At 45.2% G+C, this 19,120-nt stretch overlaps 1 protein-coding gene across 1 annotated transcript in view; it reads left to right on the forward strand.

Moving 5' to 3' along the window:
- Positions 1–19,120, forward strand: part of TMA16 (translation machinery associated 16 homolog) — a 207,827-nt gene that overhangs the window by 100,670 nt on the left and 88,037 nt on the right. Inside the window, exon 5 of the mRNA XM_069631374.1 lies at positions 15,324–15,472. Coding sequence (XP_069487475.1) covers positions 15,324–15,472 — 149 coding nt within the window. The remainder of the gene's footprint in view (positions 1–15,323; positions 15,473–19,120) is intronic.

Consider the following 19,120-nt stretch of genomic DNA (forward strand, 5'->3'; position numbering starts at 1 on the left):
ATTAAAGTGGGTCATATTTTCATCCGACTTTCATAACCGAGTCCTTTGCACTTTTCCCAGAAATGTCATTTTTCCAGCATTTGAGTCCACAACATGCCAAAAAGGTCTACATCGTCTTTATTTACAAGCGTAAAATCTACATTGATACGCTCAACATTTCACCAATTTTCAGGTTACAAAAATACAAGTTTTAAAAAGAAATCTCTTTAGAACCAGGTGGGCTGCTCTATCCCCAAAGAGGGGAAGTCTTCCAAACCTCCAAGCCAAATGTCTTCCTCTGGCCCACTGGCCCAGAGATTGTCATGACAATTTCTTTGGTTCTGGCAGTTGCAGCAGAGGAGATGTGTTACCCAGACTTCACACCCAAGTGTCCTGGGAATCCTTTGTTTCCTGCTGGAGCCCAGACACAAAGTCTGACGAGCATGTGAGATGCTTCCTCTTGGTCCATTCGTAGTTTCCAAGGGGCTGGCCCCTTGGGGGAAGGCAAATCCTGTTCCCAGAAAGCAAATGTCCTTTGAAGCCAGTGCAAAAAAAAACCTGTTCTGTGGCTTCGCAGTAGACTTATTTATGTTTTCTTTCCTGAACCAGAAGCAAGTCTTTTTGGAATAAATATCCTACATTTATTTTAAAACAACCCCCCCCTCACCTTTCTATGCAAGGATAGGACCTTAATCCAACATTTTACTTTTAAACAGACATTGGGGGTCATTACGAGTATGGCGGTAGGGGGTTAATGGCACTGGTAAGGATGCCGGTGCTGTTAACCCCCTACCGCCGCATTCTTAGGTCCCTTAGCGGGTCCCACTAAGGCCGGCTGGTTTTACCAGCCGCCCTTAGCAGGAGCCGCTAAAGGACCAGGGAGCTCAAAACGGACAAAGGACCAGGGAGCTAAAAACGGGCCCGCTATTTGCGGGCCTGTTATTAGCTCCTTCCCATTCCCATTTGAGCCCTATAGGGGCTCAAATGGGAATGGGGAATGGTTTTCATAATGGGGACTTACCGGGTCCTCCAAGGTTGGAATGACCCGGTAAGTCCCCATTCCGAGAACCCGGACACGAGTTTGGAGGCAGCCATGGCGCTAATAGACTTTATTGACCTTGTCATGCTTTTGATGTAATACTGCTGTCAAGCATGTACTCGAGAACCCTGTCTCCAAGAAGAACTCTTTGTTTTTGACGGTAAGCTAGACAAGGCACTTGGGAGAGACTTTTAAGTTGTTTTACTGCCTTGGCTTGTTCTGGACCCCACTCCCACTTGACCCCCACTAACCGATGGATCAGGGGTCTTGTGACTTCTGCGTAATCCTCAATGAACTTCCTACTGTAATGAGTCAGTCCAAGGAGGCTTCTTAGCTCATGCAGAGTTGTGGCGTTTTTAGTTTTAATAATGCTTCCACTTTCTTCTCCTGGGGACAGGGACCCTAAGGAATGATTTCATGTCCAAAGAAGTTGACACGGGTCCTGTACCACTGTGCCTTTTTGAAGGACAGTTTTGCTCCAGCAACCCTCATCTGGGTCAGAACATAACGAATGTCGGCTATGTGTTCCTCCACAGTTGAGCTTTTTATCAAGACATCATTGACATAGGCCAGGTTACCCCTTTCACCCAGGTCTGGCATGGCCTTACGTAAGAAGATGTTGAATTTGTTGCCGGAATTTATGTATCCGAAGGGAGTCGGGGTCCACGTGTATTGCTGCCCCCCAGAGGTAAAGGCCAGCTTGTATTGATCCTCCCTACTGACGGGCACAGTCCAGTATCCATTTGTGAGGTCAATAGCAGTGTATACATTGGACCTCTGGATCTGGGCCAGCCCTTTGTCAATGTAGGGAAGAGGCCATCGGGACATGTGGACCTGTTTGTTCAGCTCCCTGAGGTCTGCGCAGTCTCCATTGGTCATTTGGTTTTAAAATCCCCAGCACCGGATTATTAAAGGTGCCATGGACTGGACGAAATATGCCACAGGACTGAAGGTTTTTAATTATTTGCATCAGGGACTTCATGGATGCTAGAGGCAAGCGATATTGCTTCACAAACACTGGAGTCATTCCAGGGTCCGTGGGAATTGTTGTATTATGTATCTAGGTGCGACCACAGTCGTAGGAGTCCACAGCAAAGAGATCTTGGAAATCTAAGAACACCTGTTTTAACTTTTGCTGTTGCTCCTCAGTCTCACAGGCATGAGCTAGGTTGACCCACTCTTCAACCATTCGCCTGAAGCCTGGAAAGACTTTGGGTTTTGCCATGGGGTAAACGAGAGTTATGACAGTATCAGAGATGTAAGAACACTAAGTTACCAACAAAGGGCATACAGTTCAACAATCAACTTTGAAGTGACAACACAGTGCAGCCAAAATCACACGCATAGAAATTGCACTTTCTAAATTACATGGGTTTAAACGTCAAAACGGTTTGAAAAATGGGTGAAATGGACAGAATCGGAATGCGGTTTTTATGCTGGGTGACAGATGCACATCATAGGGATATTATGAAAGTGAAAGAGTGACTAACTTGATGACAGGATGAGGTTTTCAATGGGAAAGTAAATTTGGTTTTATGAATGAAAGCAGTTGACAAAGAAAATCATTTAAAAAAAGGAAAGGACAAGTCTTACAGAAACAATATGTTAGTGGCTAGAAAAGAGAGACGCCGCCCGCGACACAGGTTACTTTGCAAGTTTAACCCCTTCGCGCCGTGTGGCACTTTATGTGGGAATTAATTATTTTAATCAAAATAGTACTAAGGACTTACAAATGACAAAAATGAGTGGAAGAATGGCGCTAACACTAGGAAATCAAGGACAGGATGCACAGAGAATTCTGACAGTTTTAAACAAGTTATCAGGGTATTGATGGGATTACTTAGAGAGAGGAACAAAGACAAGGTATCAAGATGGGGTAAGCTATGTGTTGCTATGGGATGGGGTGATACATCAGTTCTTGAGTTCGGGATTGGGACAGCCAACCGGGTTTCTGGACACCAAGGCAATATCTGGTCACTGGTCACCGTGGTGGGGCCCTCCTAGAAGGAAACAGCTGGGCCTGTCTGGTCACTGACTAGCGACGGTACAGCTGGCATGCAGGTAGTGGGGCAAGAAGCCAGTCTGGTCGCAGGATACCCTCAAAAAGGGTACCACAGCTTTTCCCTCTTTCTCCCTTAGTATAGGGATTATCTTTTTTATTTAATTGGTTGTTTGTTTTCTGGATCAATGGTCCTGCCTGGACAGGGTCAGCTGTGCTCTGGCCCGGCAGTAGAATCTGGAATCTTGCACAGTGAATGTAGAATGTCTGGATAGCAGGAGCGGGAAATTCAGAAGAGACTGTTGTCTCTGTGAGCTTCCGCCTTTTTAAGGCGGATGACATCACATGATTTACCATGGGGGCAGGCTTTGGCTGGGCATGCCTCGAACAACTGGATTGGTCAGTGTTTATCATTACCGCCTTACCGCCTTCCTATCAGCCGGTTGGACTTTTAGAGACATGACATCAGTTTTATGGTGTTGGTTTACTATGGCCAGGCCCTACCACAATTAATTTTTCCAAAACTCAGTTATGGAGCAAAACATTCATATTCACACGTCATCAGGAAATGTATACAGTCAGATTACATATTTTATAATACACATGCTGATCCAAATCCCAAAACGGTGCGATGCTATTTAGTCATTCTAGCAATCTTTCGCCATTTCCATGGAAAATAGTTCACCTTTAATTCTACAATTCGGTACACTGAAGCACATTAAAGTGGGTCATATTTTCATCCGACTTTCATAACCGGGTCCGTTGCACTTTTCCTAGAAATGTCATTTTTCCAGCATTTAAGTGCACAACCTGCCAGAAAGGTCCACATTGTCTTATTTTAAAAGCGTACAATCTACATTCATACTGTCAAAATTTCACATTCCAAAGTTCTCAGATTGCAAAAATATAAGTTTTAAAAAGAAAAGTCTTTAGAACCAAAGGGGCCGGCTATACCCCCAAAGAAGGGCAGTGTTCCGACCCCCCAATCCAAATGTCTTCCTCTGGCCCACTGGCCCAGTGGTTGTCATGACAATTTCTTTGATCCTGGCAGTTGCAGCAGAGGAGAGGTGTTACCCAGACTTCACATCTAAGAGTCCTGGGAATCCTTTGTTTCCTGCTGGAGCCCAGACACAAAGTCTGACGAGCGTGTGAGATGCTTCCTCTTGGTCCATTCATAGTTTCCAAGGGCTGGTCCTTTGGGGGAAGGCAAATCCTGTTCCCAGAAAGCAAATGTCCTTTGAAGCCAGGGCCTATAAAAAAAAACCTGTTCTGTGACTTCACAGTAGATATTTTCTTTTTTCTTTCCTGAACCAGAAGCAAGTATGTTGGTAATAAATATCCTACATATATTTTAAAACAAACCCCCCTCACCTTTCTATGCAAGGATAGGGCCTTAATCCAACAATTTACTTTTAAACCAACATAGGGCCTCATTTAGAGTCTGCCGGTCTGGAAACAACGGTGGTGGTAAACCCGCTACCACCATTGTTTCTGGACCGGCAGATTATGAGTTCTGCAGGCGAGAGGTGTTACTCCCGCCAGGTCTGGCCTGGTGGGAATAACGCCACCCACCTGCAGACAGAAATGGAAGCACCGGCTCCATCATAGACGGAACACGTGTTTCCAATGTCCCCATGCCCATGGAGTCCTATCGGACTCCATGGGAATGGGGATTTACGGAATTCCACCTCTGGAATTACCGGATCACTGTGGTTGTAATGCCACAGTGATTCTGGCAATCACGGAGGCAGTAATTCATTCCAAGTCCGGCAGCAACTTGCCGGTTTTTCCGACTCGGTTACTGCCAGACTTGGAATGAGGCCCATTGTCTTGTTTGCAAAAAGCAACCATTTTTTCACATGGTGAATTTTCCTTTTGCTGTCACTGCGGTTTTCTCTTATCTAGATTCTAAAAATTATTTGGAGCCCTAGTCAATTTCTCATACACAGAAATCTGTTCAAGTCAAAGGTCCACTGTAACTAACATAAGCACAGAGAAATAGGGCTTCTTGTGAAGAGCTCAGCTGTGATATTTTGTTGCAGGGTAAGGCCTTTTTCCTCATGGCTGGGAGTAAATTGTGATTTCACAGATCTTGCCTGCACAGCCTGTCATTCAGTGAGAAATGCTTTCTTTAGGTTGAGCCTAACCTTAATATGGCTGGCCATAGCTGGGTCTCACTGAAACACACAGTGTACTGCTGAAACGTTGGAAAAAGGCATCAGGGCGCCATCATTTTAAATGTAAAATATTTCCTTTTTCAATGGGAAATTTTTGGTGCACATAAGGAACACACTGGCAGCCTTTCCCGGTGTGTATCACGTTCCATCTCGCCCAATGGGTGCTTGGCAAAGACAGCGCAGCCATCATTTTTGTAGCTGCAAAACACAGTTTTGATGTAAGGGAATGGCGCTCTGGAGAGCCAGCGCAGCCATTCTGCTGTTAACTTCTGAAGTGCAGATTGGTGAGGTAGGGGAATTCTGCAAGGCTGGTTGATGGATCTCACAAAGATATGTGTAAAACCAGTGGTCTGACTCTGAAAGGAAAGAAATGTGAATTGATTGTAAGCTTGTTAAATCACCAAAGCTTGGGTGGTACGCCTGTAACACATACTAGCCAACATAATGTGGAAGATAATGATGAGGATGCTAGTTTAGAGTTAAACTTCAATCTGTAAGAGGAATTAGATGAGGGAGAGGAGTCTCCAAAAGGGAGCCACCCTCTTCCACAGCCTGCCCCTGTACCTCAGCCAATTCCCATTGTGACCTCACAATTTCCAAATCTAAACCCAGAATATGTTGCACTTGAGAGACTTAAGATTAGAGTTGAAGTTCAAGAAACTAGATGTCCAAGCTCAAACCAAACATCAAGAGGTGAAACGAAACTAAGAAAAACTAAGAAATGCAGCATGAAATGGAGATGAGAAAGATGTCCCTTGATTCTGCTTCCCTTTCACGGTCTTCTAGGTATGCTAGCCCCAATAGGCCTCACTTTCCTAAAGAAGCAGTGAGTATGTATGAACCTAAACTTGATCTGTTGGATTGGCTGGGTACGTTCGAATACACCATTGGTCTTCAAAGAATAAGAGGGAATGATTTGATTCCATGGCTCATGCCTGAGCTCCCCCTGAATGGCTGTGATGCTGGTATGGAGTTGGGTGCCAGTGATGGAAAGGATTACGAGTCAGTTAAGGTGGCATTAATAACCAGATTTGCGACAACTCCTTCCCAGTCCCCTAAGAGGTTTAGGACCCTCAAAAAGACTGATGGTACCCCTTGGGCTACCTGGGTATGTGAATGTTTGAAAAACTCAGATGGTTGGGTTAAGTGGTACAGAGTACACTCATTTGAAGCAATGAGATCTTTTTTTGTCTATTTTTGATGCCTGCTCACCTGAGCTGAGACAGCACCTGGCTGACTCAAAGGAAATGTATCCTCAAAAGCAAGCACAAGCTGACTCGTGGGTAGCCAACAGGGCCACTCACAAGGATTCTGGGCCACTCACAAAAAGGAGGAGAGAAAGCAGCACAGAAGTGAGGATAAAGACGTTTCTAATTCTAACCACCCAGAAGAGGTTCACAAACAGTATAAGGCTAAATTCCATGGGAAACCTTGTAGGTCTAGTGAACCCCCTGGTGCCCAATCAGAGGGAGGTCAGCAGAAACTCCCATTCCAGAGAACACCCGGGAAATGTTTTGTCTATGGGTCTGTGGACCATGTGAAAGGGGATCCCAGATTCAAGCAGGGGTCAACACTGCTTCCTTAGCCTTCATCCCTGATGGAGAAGTTCAAATGGCTAGTGCACACTTTCACTTACTGGCTCAAGAAACCCCTGGAGTTCAAGACAGTGTATCTTTAGTATCCCTGTTTTGTGTGAAAACTAGAATATGGATGTGTATAGCTCCATCCCAGATTACACCAAAGGGTATTTTACGGACTGTGTTCTTGTGAATGGCAAGGGGACCCCTGCCATGAGAGACACTGGGGCCAGCAGAACAGTTGTGGGTGAACTTTTTTAAAGCCTGAGGATGTGGCTAAGGCACCCAAAGGTCCCACTAGATTTGCTGGAGCCCCTGTCCAAATGGTTCCAATTATACCAGCTCTCATTCAGTGTAACAGTCTGACAGTAAGGATCCCTGTTAGTGTACAGAATGAGCTGCCTGGGAGAGTCCTGTTTGGGAATGACTTAAAGACTCTAGGAGTAGTGTCCAGTACCCCAGGCCTCCCAATAGGAAGAAACATGAACAAACCAAGTTTTCTAGAGAGGCAACTTAAGAGACCATTCTGAGCCTGTGGGACCCTCTACCGAGAACCCCTCTGTAAATCCTTGTGTTACTAAGTTAACCTCTAACCAAGGCAAATCCAAGACCAGAGTATTAGGGAAATGCGATCGTAGGACATGCTCCATCATTTCCACTCCAATTGTACAGTATTTGATCAACACTCCTTCTTAGGAAGGGGTGGGTAGCCACATTGGATCCCTGTCTAGGCCTGTGAGAAGTGGTAATTCTCAAAACTCATGGAAAACCAGGAACACTAATTTTAAGCTGAACACCTTAAGATTGTTGGATCTTCTACTGAAGACTCCAGTACAAATACTAGTGTTAGGAGGGAAAGTCCTAAGCCAGGTAAAACAAGGTCTAAGAGGAAGTGGAAGCATGTACCTTACTTGACCACAACCCCTCTAACCAAGATACCAGAGACCCAACCTGCTCTTCGGAGAGAGGTGGTGAGGAATCATGGAGGCCCCTCTAGGTCTAAGGGATTTCTTTCCAAGAACCCCTTGAAAAAGCCTATAGCAGGTTCATATGTTGCCACAGCTTCTGAGGGACTGTTAAATCAGATCCCCTATACATTAAACAAGAGAGATGTACCCAACAGTATTTGTAGGTCATATAGCTTGCACATGAAAACTAATGTTAAAAAGTGCTATGGCAAGGGTTACAAAAGATTGCTGGTGGACACGGACAACAATTTAACCGACTTTCAACAGGAGATCCATCCTGGTGAGGATTAGATCCTCCTGTCCTTTAGTCTGGGGGTAGGGGGGGCGAGTGTTAAGAATGTTTTATTTTTAGTGCTAAAACCTCCAACCTTGGAGACCCCCAGCTCTTTTGCTGGACTTTAGGACTTCTTAATTTTAAAACTGGAATGAGTGAAACCTTTTTTTCACCCTCTCACATGTTTTGACCTGATTTGGATTATGTGTTTCCACTGTTTTTTTGGAGTCTGACAAACTCCATTGGCATCTACCTTTTGTATGGTGACACACATCACCTTCAGTGGAGTGTCACAGATACATCCTTTAGATTTCTCATAACATTTACATACCTTTTCTTGTGTGATCTACCGTTCCCAAGAATAGTGACTTTATTTACCTTTTCTCTTTGTAGGTCCAGCACAACCCATTTTATGTAGAGTGCTGGCGGGTTACCTAGTAGCCCCTGATCCTACATTCTCATGTACATTTTTTATGTTACCCTCACTACTTTAAATGGCAGGTGGCAGGGGGTTAATGTTCCTACCACTGTGCTTTTCTACCTCAGGCTGAATCCGCAGCTGCAGTATAGCACCCATGGGTGACCATTTTGTCAAAATGGCCCCGGTCTTCTTTTTTCATCATTTTCTATTTGTGAGGTCTTTCTTGGGTTTTTCTGTGCACGTTGAGCAAGGTTTGATCGTTTTGTCTTTGGCAGGTTTCAACCCTGAAGCCTGCCTCTGGCTCCAGTGTGTCTAGAAAGGCAGGATGTGAGGGAGGTTCCCGAAACTCCCGTCCTTTGTCTCTAGGAGTGTATGAATGCAACCAGTCCTGATTGGCTGGCTGGCTGTCCTTTTAGGACAGCCACCCTGCTGTTTAAGTGACAGCCTAGGCTGTGCATGAATGGGAGAAACTTGTTTAAAAGGGGATGGTTTTGGGACTAGAGGCAGAGTTGCCCACTCAGAGAAACACCTGACGAAGAAACCATGAACAAAGTTTGCTGCATCCTCCTGGACCTTTGAATTGCCTGGTGAAGCCATGCTGCTGTGCTGAAACTCCTTTTTCTGATTGACAAGAGAAGCTCCGGAAAGGACGACTTCTTCCCTTGGGTTAGTGGGACCAACTAACCGTGAGATCAGCTGCACTGGACCATCGTCCCTGATTGGCTATACTTCTTCGCTGCTGCAAGAACAAAGTGCCAGGAGTCGAGAAATCCGTAGTCGAGTGCAACGTCTGAAATCAGGCCAGTAGTTCCAGGAGTCTCCTAAGGACCCTCCAGAAGCAGGACGACCCATGCTCTAGTCCCCTAACCAGAGAAAAGGACCCAGGGAGTGAAGCAAGCCCAACCGGTATTCGAGATCTGCTGTTGTGCTGTTTATTTTGATTATTACATTAATTCCCCTTTTTTAAGAATGCTTATTTAAAATTGATGTGAAATAAATAAAGAACTATTTATAACTGAAACCTTGAGTGTAAGTATTACTTGGATAGTTGAATTTACAAATGTCATTGCTACAGCTGTACAGCTCACATTTACCCCTCTTGCGATAGTCACATTACCAACTTCAATAGTACACACATATACATACCAAAAGGTGGGTTACCTAATACCAAGCAAAGTGTTGTGTAGTCTCACACCGTGTTACTACACCAATTCTTACCTACCAACTAGCAGTAAAAATTGAAAAAGGTGAAAATGGTATCTGTGGAATCATGATGCTAATATGGCTAATAGTTTTTCAGAGGCATTACCTATGATTGATGAAGCTTTTACTAATAGGACAATTAGGGATGAGACGCTCTGGGAATTAAATAGCACATTCATTAATGTGATGTACCAGCACCACACCACTGCGTCCCGCCCACCTAAGGATAGATAATCTAACAGACAATTGGCGGGTTGATTTGACGCAGAGTGTAGGGCAAAGAAAACCAACCTTCTCATGTCCATCAAGTCTGCCAACCAAATCATTTTTCTTTCTCGCCACGTGGCTAACATGGATTAGTTGTCATTCACATCCAAAGAGGTAGAGGAAGCTGTCATGTCCCAGCATGGAGGTACAGCCCCAGAACCCTGACAAAGTCCCAGTGGACTTGTATGAGCATGTGATTCGTTTTTGGGTACCATACCTGCAGATGTGTGACTTGTTTAGGGGTGCGACAGGGCTGCGTGCTGGCTCCCACCGTCTTCTCGATCTTTTTTAAGGATATTGTCAATCATTTGTTCGTCAAACATGTGGACGCCCCTAGGCTTGCGGTTGACTGGGTTAGTATCCTTACATATGCCGGCAACGCAGTATTAGTTTCCCGCACCCCAAGTGGGTTGAAGATATTGACCGATCAGTTCATGGATTTCTGCAATAAGAAGGGACTTATGGTTGAGGCTGTACCACCCACGTGACAGGCATTACTCGCATTACTCTGTCCCTCCAAATCTGCACACAAGGTTAGATTACATATTTGTCTCCCAAGAGATCCACTCTGAATAGAGAGCGAGAGTCCTTTCAGACCACTCGCCACTGACTTTATCATGGTAATATGCAATCCCCAGAGCCAGGATCCCCACTTGGAGACTTAGAGCAGAGGCCTTGAAGGACATGGTCTTTAGAGAAGACCTCAGAAGCAAAATAAGTGGAATACTTCTGAATTAACACGCAAAGTGTAAAGTCAACTCGAACCCTGTGGGAGGCTTTTAAAGTGGTGGTTAGAGGAGCAGCTATAGCCAAATCCAAGGAACTACAGGGGGGGTATACTGCTACAACTTCAGAACGTGGAGGAGAAATTAGAGATGCTAACAAACAACGGGAACCATTCACAGCAAGATACTAATAACATCACCCGACTACAGCAGGAATGTATGGGATTTTGGGAGAGACTGTGTAACTTAAATGACAAAAAATACACAGCGGCAACACGCTGAGGGGGATAAACCAGGAAGATTACTGGCATGGCTATATGAAAGCAAGATCCCTAGGCCCACAATCAGAGAGATACAAGGAGAGGGTGGACTGACACTGGATACCCAAGAAGGCGTGAATGAAGGGTTTCTTGAATTCTACAAGCAATTGTATAGCGATACTGTGTCGGGATGTGACATGGAAATAGTAGAAACCTTGACGGATATTGGTTTACTGAAAATAAGTGCGGAAGAACAGGAAAATCTAGAAGCCCCGATCACATTAGAAGAATTAGAGGCGGTGGTAGAGCAGCTACCGACTAGCAAGACTCCAGGCACAGATGGCCTCCCTAGCGTATTCTATAAACCTATAAGAAAGAAGTACTCGCCCCCCCCCCGCTGTTAGCAACGCTAAATGAAGCTTACGAGGTGGGGCCTCTACCGGAATCTCTCAGAGAAGCGATTATCATCCCACTCCTCAAACCCAACAAGCTGGGCACAGACTGCGGATCGTACAGACCGTTGTCGATGCTGAACCAGGACATCAAAATCCTTACGGCTGTGCTCGCAAACAGGATGAAAGGGGTTATCAGTAAATTGATACACTCTGATCAGACTGGATATGTCCCACATAGAAGTATATCCAATAACCTTAGAAGACTACATTACGTCATAGAGCAGTACCAGGGTGCCTCAGGCGAATTAGCTATAGTGTCATTAGATGCAGTAAAGGCATTTGACTTGGTCAAATGGCCATGACTGCTGGCAACCCTAGAAGAAAATGGGATGGGACCAGGGTACCTGAAATGGGTGGAATTACTATATAGCTCACCACTAGCCAGAGTTAGAACAGGAGCGGTTATTTCAGAAAGATGGCAGCTTAGTAGAGGCAAAAGACGGGGATGCCCCTGGTCCCCAATGTTGTATATCCTAGTGCTACAACCCCTAGCGATATACCTGAGATAACAATACGAGGAAGTAGGGATTTACACAAAGGGGAGGCCACACTTAATATCGCTGTATGAAGACGATATGCTACTATACCCGAGATACCCAGAAGAAAACTTGCAATATATCCTTGCGGTACTTGAGCGATTCGCAATGCTCTCGGGTATTGCAGTAAACCCTAAAAAGTCCTGTATATTCCCCCTAGGACGGTATATATGGGTCCCACAAGACAAGCTACCAGCACTGCCAGTCCCCTAGGTGATAGATACCTTTAGATACCTGGGAATCGATATTTACCCTACAACAGAGGCAGAACATATAAATAATACTGAAAAAGCCCTAACGAAAGTTGCCAATAGCATGACGTTCTGGACCAAACTCCCCCTAATTATGTGGTATTGGCCAGATTATTGCACCTTTTTGGGAACATACCACACATCATACCGAGGCGCTTCTCCAAACTCCAAGGCATATGCAGAGAATCTTTATGGGCGAACTCAAGGAACAGGATAGCCCTATGGAAACTGCAAAACACATACGACAAAGGAGGCATAAACCTACCCAATTTTGAGATGTATTACCTGGCCAGCCAACTGAGATACATGACTGAATGGCTATCTGAAGACTCCACAGCAGAGTCCAGGTTGTTGGGACACAAATGTGCCCCGTATTTCCTGAGAGAATGGATCTAGCTTCCCAATTGTGAAACTGGGAAGAGTTCAGGTATGCTGGCACTAGAGAAGCTAATATGGCGTAAAATGTGCCAGTCCATAAATAACCTGACCCATATTCACCGCAAGTGCCGCTAGTGACACTGACCGGAGGAGATGTCCAATTAAGGAGATCGATCCGTACCTACTGCGAGCTAGTAGGGATTGTAACGACGGGCGATATATGGCTAGAGGGGGTGGTAAAGGGGTTTGATGAGCTGGTATAGGAAACTGGGTTACACCTGGGACAACATATAACTTATAATAGACTAGTACGAAAAGGGAAAGAGCCATGGTCTGGACTAACGCTAGGGGAGCAACCAGACATGGCCATTGAAACACTGTACGACATCTCGGAAGGAGGACATGAGGTCTCTCGGATATATGAACTACTGATGTCAAGAGTGGGAAAAGAGGTGACACAGCTAAAACAGGAATGGGAGGAGGAAGCCGGAGAACCAATGACGGATGGGCTATGGGAAAAGGTACAGCGGTACCACAAAAAAAGTGCCCAGAAATGCGAGGCTACAACAAATACAACTGTATATAATCCACAGAGCATACATGACCCCCTTGAGAATTTTGCGATTTAAAGGCGCGGGACCACAAAAATGTCCTAAATGCAGGGAGGAGAATGCTGGGCTGATGCATATGTTCTGGCAATGCCCCGAAATAAGACGGTATTAGGGAGAAGTAGCTCAAAGACTAAGCGAGAGAGAGATTAACCTGAAAATAGACTCAATATCGGCATGCATGGTGAGAGGGTTCCCCAGGCCACACCATTAAAACATGTTAGCAATCTCAGAGACATGGCCTACATACTGGCCAAGCGCATGATAGCCATGGGTTGGAAAGCACCCCAAGGTAGAGGTCTGGTGGGCCGATCTCCGTAAATGGTCCGAAGCTGAAACTGTTGTATGAAGTGAGGCAGCTAGTAAAGGGAGAGGAAGAAACAGAAACCCTAACAGCCTGGAAACACCTAGTGGCCACACTCTGGGTCCCCATCCAAGGGTGCTCGAGTACAGAATCCCCCGAAGATACTGACGAGGAAATACCACCAATGAATAAAGAGCAAAGGGATGGAGCGGGGTAGGCTTGTTGGAGGGAGGGATAAAGGAAACAGTAGACATTAAGCATATGTCCGCATAATGCAAAACAAGACAAGTACTGTGGGAGTTGTTGGTTTATTGTTGATTGTTAAATGTAATGTTTGTTTGAAAACCAATAAAAATTGTTTAAAAAAAAAGAAGGGACTTATGGTTAATACAGGGAAAACTAAATTAATGTGTTGTGGAAAAAAATGAAAAGATATACAGTGTGTGACAATATTTGCCCGGACGTTTCCCTGCCACCCACATCTGCCTCTTATGAACTCCACACCAACAAGGGGCCATTGCTAACTTGTGTTTGGCCAGTTTGTAAGGTGCATTAAACTATTTAGATTGTCAAGGTTAACCTTTCACCTGAAAGACCGTCCGTAAGTTCGTGGGTCTGAAACCGCTTAGTCACATGAAGCTTAGGAGGTGGATCAAAGGGCTCCAGCTTGATATGAATTTGTGTATACTGCCTCTAATACGCAGTCAACCTCTCCTTTGCAAGAATTTCCCATAGTTTGTGGAGCCACTGTCATATCAAAGGTGCATCCTTTTTATCCTACATGGAGGGTAATGGCCACATAGAGGGTAATGGCAAGCTTTGCTGCCCTATTCATATTTTTTAACACCTGTTATTGGCTCCCCTTCTCCTCCCACTAGCCTTCGGAAGTCAATCCATGCAACACAAAGGCAGGCTTAGTTGCAAAACACAACCCCACAATTTTTCAAATCACATTTTCAATTTCTTTGCACAACGGTCCCAGTTTTGGACAACTCCCCAAATATGCGTTAGGAATCCCTCTTGTCCGCAACTTCAACAACACGTGTATTGCTAATCCCTTCATGCTTATCCCTTCATCTGGAGCAAATGACATAGAATTCTTCTTCAGATTCTTAAAGGAGAAATCTACAAAGCAAATAAACCAAAGTAATAAAGCATTTAGTATTCCGACCATTTGATACATGAGAATTATACGATAATCTCCCATACTGTAGTTGTCATTTACCTGGATGGCTCATAGCAATAAACAAAGGTCCAAAAATGACCACTTGATCTGCAGTAGCTCAATGCTTCAATAATGTTGTCTGTCCAAACCTAACAATCAAGAATAATAGAGCAGTAAAACTGCTATTCAAATACATGTAACCAACCAAATTAGACAACTGAATCTTCATAAATATTCGAATCGCTCAACAGCTCAGCAGAGGGCGTAAAGACCTTACCTCTTGCATTAAGAGTGGCCAGTGGCCAGAAGATCTCTTATCTCAACACCACTAGACTCGATTTCAACATCCATGGAATAAATCTGTTTGTTCCTCAATATGTATGTTTCTTCAAAAATCTGTTCACAACGTATTTCTGAAAAGGTAAGTTGAAAGCCAGTTTCAGACATCTAAATGCTAGACAGCCTGATGTTCTATAGTAAATCTAGGAAGTCAAAATTAAACCATTACCAGACGTTTACCCATTGACTCGCTATGACCACTAACAAACTGTTTTAGATAACTTATACATTGCAATGTGGGATCTTTTTTTGAAAATCTTTCTGAAATGTACAGTTAAAAAAACATTATTAAATCGGGACTTTTTTCTTTTTAAAGAAATGTTTAATATATCATGAGATGTCTCAAGTGCTTTCAAATTATCCACATCTACAGGCACATCTTTTTTTCTCCTGGCAAGATATTTAAATAGGTTTAGTGGTGAGCTGGAGCAGATTGAATTGCATAACAGCATCAAGGGCAGGCAAGGAAGGCAACACTGTTCAAGGGAGACGATTATCAAACAGACGATGGAACGGGAACGAATGCTTTATGAAGGACCTGGGATTGGTATGTGTTCTTTTTTTACTTACATGCTGTTCTCATTTCTAGCAGTTACTCTGAACCTTTGTTTTAAGATGCCAATATGTAACCCTGTTCCTGGTGATATCTTGTCAGATAATTTTATGTCTAAATTACAATTAACTTTAAATATGTGTTGTTATTTCCAATAGATTAGTTCTAGGTTTAGAGTTATTGTTTTTTGGAATTTCACTTTTCACTACCCTTTATTTCCGTTGAATTGTCATGAGTTTTTGTTTCGATGATAATGATGTTAAACGTATGTGTGAACACTGTGTGCTGTTAGAAAATACTATGCAGTCTCGCTATGCATTTGCATTGATGCTAACTACTAGCCTGGCACGCCAGAGAGAACAAAATGGGTACTATGACTATACTAATCCTTTCCAGTGCACCTGTTAAGTTTCTTAGAAAACTGGTTCCCCCATCTGCCTCTATGATTTTTGAAAGCAAGAGTAATTTTGATCCACAAGACTATTCCACTCCCAACTAGTTATGAGGATGTGCGTTCTTTCTACATCCAGAAAACTGTCTAGTAACTTTGTATGCTACAGCTTTCATCTAAATTAACACCATCCTTTGAAAATTGTACAATTGAATCACTGTTCGAGATATAAAGATTTTCATTAATGTTATCTGGTTAGGATGTTTTCTTTTTGCAACTTTCCTCCATTGGTTTCAGTGGAGTCCCGGAGCAAATCTGCTATTTTGGTTGGATCCTAACTGATGTTCTTGGGGAGAGTGACTCATTTTGTTTGGGGTGCACTGGTCAGTCCCTATGGCTACCAGTGCAGGGAATCTGTCTCTGTAGATGTTTCACCTTTACTGTTGCAGTCTACAACAAACCAGCCTTCAGTGACTGGTTTTCAGAAGCCTCTAGAGAGCTAAAGCAGAATTATCGAAAGAAGGAAACAATCTGGCACAAAATTAAAAACCCATCTTCCCGCCATGATGCCAAAGGGGCACTGGCGGCTTAGAAACAAGGAATTATTCAGGCAAAATCACAGTTCTTTCAAAGTCAAATTACTGCCTCAATATATCAGTGCAAGGAATTATTTGTCACAATTAAGAACCTCTAGCTTCCATCCTGTGCTCTTTTAAGTTATCCCCTTCCTGCGCCCTAGCAAATTATTTGAATGCTTTTTTTTATGATAAGATTCAAACTATTCGTGAGTGTATTGACTCACAAACCACTACCATAATAATGACTGACCCAAACAAGGGTTGCCAAAGACTGCTACGTCTGTGTCATCCTCCTTCTCCTTCTCACCAGTAGAATCCGAGGAAATTGAGTCCTTGATTCTTAAGTTGAAACCTACTAATCATCATTATGACTCTATCGAAGCTTACCTGGCAGTACACCATGCGTCATCTTTGAAACCTTTTTTGACACATTTTGTGAATGCTTCCCTAACCCAGCGGGTGGTGCCACAAGAACTTAAGAAATCGGTCCTTACGCCCTTGCTGAAAAAACCCACCCTGGATCATTAGGTTTTAGGAAATGATCGGCTTATTGGAGGCTTGCTCTGGACAGCAAAGATTTTGAAAAGAATAGTCACCACACCGCTGCAGACTTATCAAGAGGAAAATGCTATTCTAGATATTGTCTAGTCTGGTTTCAGACCCGGCCATGGGACTGAGACCGCCCTGGTGGCTGTGTGGGATTATATTCTAAGTGCCACTGACGATGGTGTGAGTATGCTGATCATGCTCGATCTGTCAGCGGCTTTTGACACAGTAGACTTCGGCCAGCTGCTGAAGAGACCTTCAACAGTTGCCTGGGTCTCGGAGGACACTTTGAAGTGGTTCTCCTCTTTTCTGGAACATATGACCCATGTAGTTAAACTTGGAGCTTTTTATTCCAATGACTTGCCAGTGCTTTGTGGAGTTCCTCAGGGGTCATCACTATCCCCTATATTATGTATTCTCCGGCATGGGGTCTGGCATGGATTCACATGCTCATGAATATTCTCCGTCATCAGGCTGGGAATCCTCGGTAAAGAAAAAAATCAGTTTCAGTTTCACTTCTGAACTGTCTTTCTCCTAACAACCAATCACTGGTCTCTGGGTCCTAATGCCTCCAACCAATGATTGCCCTCTACCTAAGACTCTGGCAGCCATCTTCAGATTTTTACCACACGTTCAAGTGTTGGGAGTCCTCGTGCTATAGTTCTCGAGCTTTTACTGCGTTTCGTGATTTTTCGAAGAGTTTTGCTCTATTTTTCAATCAGTCGAGCCTCTGGCTCCACCGATCCATCTACTGACACATGGGGACCCATTTCTCTGTACTTTCCACGCCCCTTTCATCCAATTACCTTCTTGGAGGATTCCAGAAGATTCTTGGAGGCCTACACCGCGTAGACCTAGCCGAAGACAATGGACACTCGACACCCCTGTTCCGGATTTGCCCGGGATGCAGACTAAGGAACATCTTCCTGGACGATGGACACTCGCTGTGTCTCTACTGCCTTCATTTCGACCAAATGCACGTGGAGGAGGCCTGTGTGTTCTGCAAGGATATGGTTCCCCGCACCATGAAGGACCGTCGCAAGCGGCTCTCCGTGTGGCTCCAGGTGAAGGCCCCTGCTATGGATGAGTCCCTACAGCATGCCCCACCTAGCCAGAAGTAGTAGTCGGAGCGGTCTTCTAAGTCTTGTGAGGGCGCCCCAGCGACGGGGGCCCAACAGAAGGCAAAGCCCCGCAAGTCCGCGGGCACCAGGAGTGCCGTTGAGGTGGGCTCCACAGTGGCCAAGTCATGCGCAGCATCTCCGGTGCATTCGACCACGAGCCAACGGTCCGGCAAGTCGAAGAAGAGGAAGGCAGAGCACCTGGGTAAGCTTCGGGAGAAGTCCCGGTCGACACCGACAGAGAAGGCCAAAGGGGAGCGGGGCACTGACCCTTCTCCCGCGGTGAAGGCCTCTGGCATGCCCAAAATGGTGAAGGCCCAGGTCCACCAGCCGAAGACCTCCCTGGAGGGAATGGTGGCGACCCTAGCGAAGGCCGTGGGTGCAGGATCACAGGAGACAGTCCGCAAGGTGAGAGTTTCCCTGCCAGCCAGGAGGGAATCCTCTTTTCTGCCCATTGAGAAGATGCCGGTGAAGATGATGCCGGTCATCTCCCCGAAACCGTCTCCCCTGGTTGAGAAGAAGGGGGGGTGTGGTAGTCCTGCTGGGCACAGATGTCTGCTCCAACAAGGAGCTTTCTGGTCTGAAGGCCGTTAGTGACCTGTTGAACCAGAGGTTCGTCGAGGCCAGGTCCTACGGAAGGGACCACAACGAAGGAGATGTGGAGAGCGGTGAAGAGACTGACGAGCAGGATCAGGGTGGTGAAGATCCACAGGGCATTACGCCGCTGTTGCATCCGCTGCAGCCACCGCTGCAGCCAACAGCAGACCTCTCAGTGGACAGTCTCCAGGCCTTGCACACCTTGTGTTCCGAAATTCGGACAAGGATGCCCCTGCCGCTGGCGAGAGATCCCGTGGCACCCGGACCCTCGGGTAAACCACCGGCCAAGAAGAGGAGAGTTCATCCACCACCTCCTTGTCTCCTGTCACCTCCTTCCCCCTCCTCCGAAGGACGTCACAGAACCGGACACTGCGACGATGGGCACGGGCATGGACGACGACCGAGCGGATCT

Source organism: Ambystoma mexicanum, chromosome 6q (assembly GCF_040938575.1).
Source record: "Ambystoma mexicanum isolate Mex_15411 chromosome 6q, UKY_AmexF1_1, whole genome shotgun sequence".
In the NCBI taxonomy this organism is placed as follows: Eukaryota; Metazoa; Chordata; class Amphibia; order Caudata; family Ambystomatidae; genus Ambystoma; species Ambystoma mexicanum.